Source organism: Sinocyclocheilus grahami, unplaced genomic scaffold (genome assembly GCF_001515645.1).
Source record: "Sinocyclocheilus grahami isolate Dianchi unplaced genomic scaffold, SAMN03320097.WGS_v1.1 scaffold313.1, whole genome shotgun sequence".
Classification (NCBI taxonomy): domain Eukaryota; kingdom Metazoa; phylum Chordata; class Actinopteri; order Cypriniformes; family Cyprinidae; genus Sinocyclocheilus; species Sinocyclocheilus grahami.
Window position 1 is genome coordinate 1,864,964 of NW_015505492.1, and position 9,909 is coordinate 1,874,872.

The window sequence follows — 9,909 nt, forward strand, 5'->3', positions numbered from 1 at the left end:
TTCTTGTGAGACTCGGGGAGTTTTGGCCAAATATATATTCATTGCCCTTTGGATCTATGTTATCGGGTTCAGATCCAGTTCTTGCATTAAAGTCTCCACACAGCAGCACATTTCCCTGGGCCTGGAAACGGCTGATCTCTGTGTGGATGTTGTTCAGGTATTCCTCATCATGGTAAGGGGATTCTGCTGGGGGAATATAGATGACACAGAGATATATGTCAGTAGTTGAAATGCCAATTTGGTTGTTTAGTTTTAACCAGCAGTGAAATTTTCCAAATGTAATAATAGAAATGTGTTTGGCCAGAGCTTCCCTGTACCATACCAGAATTCCTCCTGAGTCTCATCCACGATGCACTGTACTTAATTTAACTGAGGGCACAATTACTTCATAGTAGCCTGAGGGACAGTAGGTAAGCGCATCATTTCTACACCAGGTCTCGGTGAGAATGATAATATCAGCATCTTTGATATTTTTCAGAAATTCTGGGTCTGTGCTTTTAGTACCAAAAGTTGAAGAATGAAGACCCTGGATATTCCAACAACTTATATGAAATGAACGCATTAGTATTATCAAAGATAAACCTATTTTGTAAGACAGAGAGAAAATAACCTGTGAGAATGTACAGTATATGGTAAACAATTTACATTAGTGCAATTTTTTTGTAGTTTTTTTTGTGCATTTTTTGTCAATCTTATTGCACTTGCAGCAGGGGGCCGGGCTGCAGCTTCAGCGTAGCTCTGTGCTCTCAGCTGTGGGGGCTTCTCTTGGTGTGGGGTGGCTTTTGGTTTCTTCTTTCTTACTGGGGTTTGTTGGACAGCAGGTGGATGTGAAGATGGTGACTGCTGGTTTACAGGTGCGTAGGGGGCCATTGGTGGGTGTGGTGGACGACATGTGATGTTTGTCCAGGCGATGTCTTTCCTCACCGGGGCCGGAGGGGGATGTCTGGGTATGTAGGGGTGAATGGGCTGGTGGTATTCTGGAGTTGGTAGCAAGTGTCTCGGTGATCAAGTGTCTCACCTAAACATTTCCATCATTATTGACCAGGAAAAAGAACATGCTGACCTTTTGTGACAACATGTCCTAATTAAGAAGTTCTCTACTTTTTTCTCTGTGTCCTCCTCTAGTTTGCATAGCTGTAAGCGAAGAGTTCGGTTTTCTTCTTGTAGTTCTCTGAGAGCTCTTGTGAGTTCAGTGATGGAAGAGCTGGTGTTGTTCTTCAGCTGCTGGAGTTCATCTTTGAGCTCATGGATGTAAATGTTTGTGTTAGTGTCTGAGAGTTTTGCTTGAGTGTGTTCTCTGAATTCAGTGAAGTCCAGTTCTAGTAGGGCTAAACTGTCTCTCAGTTGACGTTGGGATGGTGAAGGTGGAGGATTCACTGGGCCTTCCTCCTCAGAGTCTGTGCAGTTCACACGAGTCTCGTCTCTCTCCTTCTCTACTCTGGATTTCAGCAGGGGGAAAATCTCCTCAAATGAGTTCAGGCTTGCTTCATTGCCTTGCAGTAGGAAGGTGCCTTTAGTGTAGTAGGTTATAGTGAGAATGGGGTTGTCTGTGTCTAGCATTTCATCTTCACAAATAGTTAGTCTTCCACCTCGGCCTATTCCTTCTTTAAACACATGCTTGTATTCCTCACAGATGGCCGGTTTCCAAGCACTAATCATAGTGGTGTAGAAAATGAAGTTGTTCTTGATTCTTTTCGCATTGAGTTGAATATAGTCAGCATACAGAACATCAACATACAACGCTCTCTCTCTCTCTCTCTCTCTCTCTCTCTCTCTCTCTCTCGCTCGCTCGCACACCCAAACACACATGATGCGCAAAACTCCGCATTTGAACAGTCAATAGCAAATACTTAAACTAATAACAAAACAGTAGCTGATTCAGAAGCGCAAGATTGTCATAGCAAAGTCAGAATTACCTCCTCTCCTAGGTTCACGAAACGGTCGTCCATAAAATGCATTGCTCTTCTGTTGTAAGTAATCTTAAAGATTCCTAAATGCATCTATTTTCAGAAGGCCAAATAAAGTGCTTTTGCTTTTGCACTGAAACACACAGCGTCTCCCTGACATGGCTGCTTCAATACTAACTGCGGTTACTGAAACCACGCCTTCTTTCTTTGCGTGCACATTTGGTTAGTCCTAGACATTATGCAAATATTTCCACATAGTGACCTAGATATGTGGGGGCGTGTTAGAACGAGCCGTTTTAGGGGGGCGTGGCAGAGTCTTAACTTTGATAAAGAATATCTCTTTGGTTTTGAGACTTTAGTCTTTGCAACTTCAGGGATCTTATCTATGCACAATCAGCTTGTAACACTCCAAAGAGAAAGGAAAACTTGAAATCGCATCATATGACCCCTTTAAGTCTGGTAGTGTGTGATCCTCAGTCATTTAGTGTATGATGGCCAGTTTTTTTCCAAAGTCGGTAAGTATATGAAGCCCCATGCTTTAAAATCTGTTCAGATTTCAGCCTTAACTTATATATTTCTCAGAATGAGTTTATTTTAACAGTCAACTTCTGGATATATTCATGCTTTAAGTCTTGGCTATAAAAAGGACATTTCCATCATTATTGACCAGGAAAAAGAACATGCTGACCTTTTGTGACAACATGTCCTAATTAATGGGACAAGAATGTTTAAAAGGATAGTTTCCAAAAAAAATAAGTTCTTCCAAACCCAAAATGTTCAATCCAAAATGTCTTTCTTTCTTTTGTAGAACACAAAAGATGATATTTCGAATGTTCTTATTATAGTGAAACAGCATTGTTGACCATTGACTTCCATTGTATGGACAACAAAAAAAAAACACTGTCATTTCTCAAAATATCTTCTTTTGTGTTCCATGTTTGGAAGAGGGTGAGTAATTGATGATAAAAATGTTTTATTTTTAGTTGAACTATCTATTTTTCTAATGAAAAATTATATAAGTGAGAATTCATCTGGTGGTTGTAATTTAAAGAAATATTTATGATGATGCAAAATGAATGAATGAAATTAAAACTTGAAGAGATTTAAAGCAAGTTTAATGTCAAATAAAATGGTGTAGTAATACAATGGTGTATCATAAAAATGGAAATAAGTTGAATTTTTACAATCAGAGCTATGTATGTAAAAAAATAAATAAATACATTTGTCATATATATGTTCTTGAAATATTAAATAGTGTATAATAAAAAGTAACAAAAAAGAATTAATAAAAAAATAAAATATAATAAGAAAATATAAAAAATATTTAATACAATTTTTTTTTTTAATCTAACATTCTGGAACACTACTCCTTCTATATATAGTTATTGCAACAAACTGGACCAATATCCATGTCATTAATATCAGTAATTTTAGATCAACTTCTTTAGAAAGGTATAAAAAGACAAAATATTATTATTTTCAGTTCTCAAAACTGAACATAGGTCCTCATTATATGTATCCTTCATACACCTAAACACTTGTATCACTATTCAGTAAATCAGGAACATGTAATTATAACACTATCAAAGATGCTTCCTATTGATTACAGTAGCTGCCATTTTTAATCTAAATGGTATAAATAATTGTCACGTATTCTTCTCAGAATATAACATTACCCTGAGTGGCTAAGCATCTGAGCAATGCTCACATTTCTGTTGTAAAGTGACCCTGTCATAATTAATCCTTTTGTGGATACCTGGAGCCTGCTGTATATTTGGGTAAACCAGTATGCAGTGAGATCCAGTTATTGTAATTGGTGACTTTTGTGTAAACTCCTGGGTTAAACTTTTTTGCACACTCTTTTCCCCAGCTAATGATACCGAATAGGAACATGGTGTTATTTACTTCACACACCAGAGGCCCTCCTGAGTCGGCCTGAAATCAGAAAAAAAAAACACATTTAGATATGCATTTCTTACAGTTTTATGAAGATATTTTCACTTGCCTAGGCCAAATGTCGTATTTATCAATCATCAGTGAAAACATTCGGTTTACCTGGCAAGCATCTTCCTCCCAGTCTCTACCAGCTGCGCACAACATGTTTTCATTGACTTCATCCTTACTGTAATACTTCTGGCAAGCATTCTGGGAAATAAGCCTCACTTGAGCCTGTTTCAGATATCGAGAGTACTCAAAGCCACCTTAAAAAAACAGATAAAAACAATGATGACCTTTATGTTTATCTCACATATTACAGTTCTAGTCCTGCCACTCAACATTGAGGTCCAGAGTGACAAAATGACTTGATTACTGAAATGTCCAGCTACATTCTCTGCTAGATTTTTTAGAGATCCAGTACAGTATGTCATGTCATAATCATAGGATGTCCAAGTTTGTTATATTTCATATCATAGATCAACTTTGTGGACACACCATGTTGCCCTCATATCTTGTTGTCGTAGGAAAATGATCATTGTTATTGTTCTCGGATACACTATCTAGCTTAGCATACAGTGTGTGTCATCTTACCCTTTTGGTGTCTTCCATAGCCAGCAATCTCACAGTAGAATCCTGTAGGAAGCATCTGCTGGAAAGGGGGAAGACATGCGGTTCTCACAGAGTCGGTCCTCACTGCACATTGTCCACTGCTGTCCACTATCTTCAAAAGAGCTAAAGGAAGGGATTTGCACTACTTATTATTCATGCACTCTTCTTTTAATTGCTGGAATAATCAAATATAAAGCAAACATACCAATGTCGTTATTAAAGTCTTCAGCTGTGTAATCATAGTCCTCATGGACCACAAGTTTGCTCACGTTGAACTGCTGCTCTTTGACAGTGTCGGTTTCATTGATGGCATTCTTTCCCAAATAGACCGAATATCTCATTATGCGTGTTCTCTTACTGTTTAAAGCAAAGAAACAGTAAAATTATATGACATTTTATACCACAGTGCAATGACACTACATTAACTGCATTAAGCCATTTTATTACATGGCCCTTTGGAATACTTGATTCTGATTGCAGGATTCAGTGGTCTTATATCTCATTTTAACTGGATAATAACTTATTAGTTTGCAATTGGCTACCCACAAATTGTGGCATTATTACCAAAATGTTCTTTGCGATCTACGTGCAAGTTACCACCTAGACTGTTTAAGTAGTTGGTTCAATTGTTTTCCTTTTCTTTCCTCACGATTTTACTGCCACTTTGGCACCATCTTGCAACTTAGTTAACGATATTAGTGAAAATGACCTCAGAGGACTTCATTATTATGATTACTGTAATATTGTTGAAGTGTTCGTCTTGTTGATAAGCTGATTGTTTTGTATGCTGTAGTGGACCATTTTTTCTTAGTGGAATTTTTAAGATAATATTTAGTAATAAGCAGGATAATGTGCTGTCAGCAAGTCATTATTGCAAAATAAAGCTGACAGGGTGATGAAAGAAGACCCAGACCCCGGAGCAGACTGTGCATTGGCTGATTACTTGTATAGAAGGTCAGATTTTTCCGTTAACAACAGGTTGACATACCCGTCAGGGAAGCAGTGGGCTGCAGTGAGGATCCAGCATGGAGCAATAAGAGTTCCTCCACAAACGAATCCCTCTCCTTTTAAGATAGCTGCAATCCAAGGCTGTGACTCAACAGTTGACCTTGATCCTCCTATTATCTTTGTAATGCGGTTCAAGCGTTGCTCCCCACATGTTGATTCTGAATAATGAAGAAATTAAGTCTGTGAGGAGAGGTCTTTTTCTAGGCTTTGTGAACAGATCCGAGTTGGAGATTTTCCTAACATTGCCACTAAATGTTTTTTGTTTAGAATGGGCGATAAAAAGTAAATCAATCATAATTTTACCTGTGTCCTGCTCTGATGGGTCAGATGTGGGTGGACTCGTGGTGGCTGCATAAGCAAATGTAAGTCATATTAGTCAATTTTTCCCATGACTTAAATGATCAAAAGAGATGGACTTCTACTTACTTGGTTTAATTTCCCTGTGGGAAATGTCACAGTATTCCCGTACATAACGGTTTCTTTTCCTTACAAAGCACCATGGCTGAATCTTATTATCTGGATTCCTAAAACAGCAAAATCCAGAGGTCTTAGACATTTTAGAAATCCCACAATATACGTAGTGTCAAAATAATCTCAGTTTTCACTCTATAATATAAATACCTGCAGTAGTTATGATAGCAGTTCCTGAAGGAGGGGTTTTTGCTTGGTAATGAATTCCATGGTAGACATAACCGTCCACTGACTGTCACTGACACTTCGTTTTTGCTCTCCTCGCTTCCATCAAGTATGCACTTATCTGAGAAGAGAAAATTCATGATTAAACATTTACTGTACATTCACATGCTAAAACTACAACAATAATCAAATAGCATGTTAATGAAAAACTTTGATCTAATGTGACAACATCAAAAGAAATGTACCCTTTACTTGAGTAGAAGTGTATATTCTCCAAGGGCTTTTAGCCTAAAAACAGAAATATTAATATTAGCTGTGTGGGTAAAAAGGTTAATTCTATTTAAAGACCTTTCATAGGAAGTAAGAATTCTCACTTCTATTTTGTTTTTCCACTTACGGTTTCAGTAAAGTTCAGGGCGCATGTCAACAGTAATATCCTAAGTATACGTTTCATCTTGACCGCAAACCAATGTTTTCCTTTTTTGGAGATCCTAAAAACATTTTGAAGAAGTGAGCTATGTATTCATAAGACACATCTTTAAAAGAGAAGGCATATGCTCTCTCACCACAAGCAGGTGGAATTCAAGTTAACAGGAATATTTTTAAAGTTGACAAATAAATAAACAAGCATTGCCAAGAAAATCATATGAATTTGCAAGCACTGATTACAAGCAAGCTTGCATATAATGGTACTATAAGCCCATTGTTCTAACAAATAATGCTACTTATCAGATTATGCTACCAGCACTGTATTTTTAATACTGTAAGGGTAGGTTTAGGGTCGGGGTAGGTGTACACTTTATTAAAGCTTTACACCACTTTAATATCATGCTGGAAGCAAAATCTGATAGGTAGCATTTTTTGCTGTCGAATTATGCTACCAACTGTTTTAATGGAAGGTAGTAAAATCTGACAGGGGAGCACAAATCGTCAGAACAACTCCACTGATCTTTTTTTTTTATACAATCCATTGATTTCATTCATTTTCATAGTTCATTGATCACTTATGAAACTACTCCTAAAGTACCTTTGAATAAATTCTTGGCACATTTCAGGCATGTTACTATAATAATATGTAGAGCAGCCAAATGTATACATTATATTTGTATCCTTAAGTGTGGTTAAAAAATGTTTTACAAGTGCACTTACAGTCGTAAAAATAAAAGTTACATAAAAACCTTAAACTTCCATTGGGCTAAAGGTCTTTTGCAATGGAAAAATGTTCTTTAACTTATTAAATTATTCCTCACACATGGTTCTTTTAAGAACGTTTCATTGAAATGTTCTTTGTGGAACCAAAAATCGAAGGGGAGGATAAACATATTTAAATGTAATTCTAATTAATTCATATTCCCACATGCAATATGTATAAATCAAGACCATGAAAAATAGCTATAAAGGCACAGTATGCAAATGTAAAAGAATGAAAGCAAAGCAGATCCAGAAAAAGGGTATTTGGTGCTTACCTTACTAATAGTAGTTGATTTGCTTATTTGCTTGCAGATGTTGCAGTGTAGAGCTGCACTGGGCTTCCTGAGCACTTGCTGTCATGTGCCTGTTAGTGTTCCTCGCTGTATAGTGACGAGGCTGTGATTGGCTGAGGGGGGCCTGGCCTCAGGCAAACTGGCACATGCGCTGTGCACTAAACAATGAGATAGTGGCGGAACCTCATACTGTGACTCATGCTAAATTACTCAAGATCTCTTCTCTTTTTCTAATGCATAAAACACTGTGAAGAGGAAATATTCCTAATAGGGACTTTGCCCCTGGAGCAATGACAATCATTGTGGTTTTTATATTGCAGTGGCTATTTCACAACATGCTTTGAGAATTAAAAAAGAAATGATCACATACATAAAGTAGTGTTTTCTGTGACTAGTAAAAATGGGTAACTTGTAAGGGTTAATATGCTATAGTTAATAGTTAATATTATAGTTAATATGAAAAAAAATAGATTTTCAGATTAATTAGATATCAAAACAGATGTGTGTTGTTCTTGTCACAAACACATCTAGGGGATTCATTGCTGTCAGTCAATTTTAACCCAGACAATCTATTTTTTAAATCACAGAGTAATGTGACATGATGAAATTGCTTTTCTTAATGGTTTCCTAACATCCGGAACCATTCACATATGTTTTTACTCTCTGCCCACATGCGTGCCACAGTTTGCATGCCTGATTTATTATAAAGTTGAAATCCCGGGCTTTTATGTGATATTACATTTTTGTAATTTCTTGATTTAAAAAAAAATCTCTCTAAAGCATTTTTCTCAATCTCAGACGGTTAATCATAGTATTATACTCCTCGGTTTTAGCTGGATTTCATCCTGTGAGATCTATACATGATAAATGAGGGGGGTTTCATGAATGAGATGATGAACCAGAACCAGAAGAGATGATGTCACCTCTCTATCACCTTAAGAAATCTGCAGACACGCATTTCCTGTTCAGCACACTATCAAACTTCCAGTGTTGCTGATGTTTGGCTTCTGTGATGATAATATATGATGTGTCAGCTAAATGTTTGCATCACCTTTTATGATATTGTCCATCAAGTGTAAGTGACTTCTTTTGTAGAAAGCATGAAGTTGCCTTTTCGGAAAGTTTAATCTTAAATTTCTTAAAAAGAATAAAGTGTAAATGGACTCATATGTTAAGCGGTTTGGGCTGAATTAATTACAGAACTATAATACTTAGGGTCAGGCTTTGAGCTATACAGCTCTGTCTTGCAAACACTAATTAAATTCATATATTTATATTCATCAGCAGATGGGCATTTATTTAATCATTAAGATTAAGCTTTTTTTATTATTATTATGCCTGTAAAGATGACATCCATTAAGAACATATGCTGACAACAGCATATTTGACATTAGGAAATAACTTCAATAAAAGAGATTATCACTGTCTGGCTACTTGACTGGCTGATGCACCCTTTATTGCTCAACATCCTTGACAAAAATAAAGACATATTCCATTAGAAGATTTAATTAAAAATTAAAAAATATAATTTAAGGTTTCTTAATTGAACAAAATTAGGTTTATTTAAAAAATATATGTTTAGAGGTCAAATGTCCAATGCTACTGATGAGATGGATTTTTACATGCATTTTAAAGGCTTGAGCACCATCTCCTGGACATTGGTGTTAATGTTAACTTATGCTTGGCCTTATTACATCACAGTGGGTCAAGAAAACCACGTTGACTTTACAGATTCGTTTTAGATCTGTTTCCATGTCTATCTGCTATAAATACAAAATAACATCTGAATATATGCTTTTATTATAAATAAAAATATATATAAATATACATTTTTAAAACATATAAATAAAAAACAAGCAGTTTAACTTGTTTTTCAAGGTAATCTGGCAGTCTTGGAACTGCACAACAAAAATACATCTATGAACCCTAAATAGAAAGCAGAGTAGCAGAGCATCGCTTCACTGTCAAAGATACAAAGTAGAGACAGCGGTCTTTAAAAAAAGACACAGACACACATGGTTTCCTAAGAATGTATTGTCAGTGTATGAGTTTGGAGACACATTTCACTTCTCTCTTCATTGTAAAAAGAGATATAAGAAAGAAATTCCTTCGAAATTTTTCAGAACTGTCATACAAAAATGGGGGAAGCAGCATGCATCTATAGCTGCAGTTTTGAGAATCTATCTATCTATCTGTCTGTCTGTCTGTCTGTCTGTCTGTCTTTCTGTCTGTCTGTCTGTCTGTCTGTCTGTCTGTCTGTCTGTCTCTTTCTGTCTGTCTGTCTGTCTCTTTCTGTCTGTCTGTCTGTCTGTCTGTCTGTCTGTCTG

The 9,909-nt window shown here is 36.4% G+C and overlaps 1 protein-coding gene across 1 annotated transcript; it reads right to left on the bottom strand.

Annotated features, from left to right (window-relative positions):
• Window positions 1-3,415: 3,415 nt before the first annotated feature.
• Window positions 3,416-7,623, bottom strand: plaua (plasminogen activator, urokinase a). The gene is made up of 11 exons (XM_016294111.1): window positions 7,565-7,623; window positions 6,496-6,589; window positions 6,344-6,386; window positions 6,084-6,219; window positions 5,889-5,986; window positions 5,766-5,810; window positions 5,443-5,620; window positions 4,660-4,811; window positions 4,437-4,577; window positions 3,963-4,108; window positions 3,416-3,842 (listed from the first exon to the last, which is right to left on the bottom strand). The coding sequence occupies exons 2-11, from the start codon at window positions 6,550-6,552 to the stop codon at window positions 3,645-3,647; spliced, it is 1,194 nt and encodes a 397-aa protein (XP_016149597.1). The 5' UTR covers window positions 6,553-6,589; window positions 7,565-7,623; the 3' UTR covers window positions 3,416-3,644.
• Window positions 7,624-9,909: the final 2,286 nt, after the last annotated feature.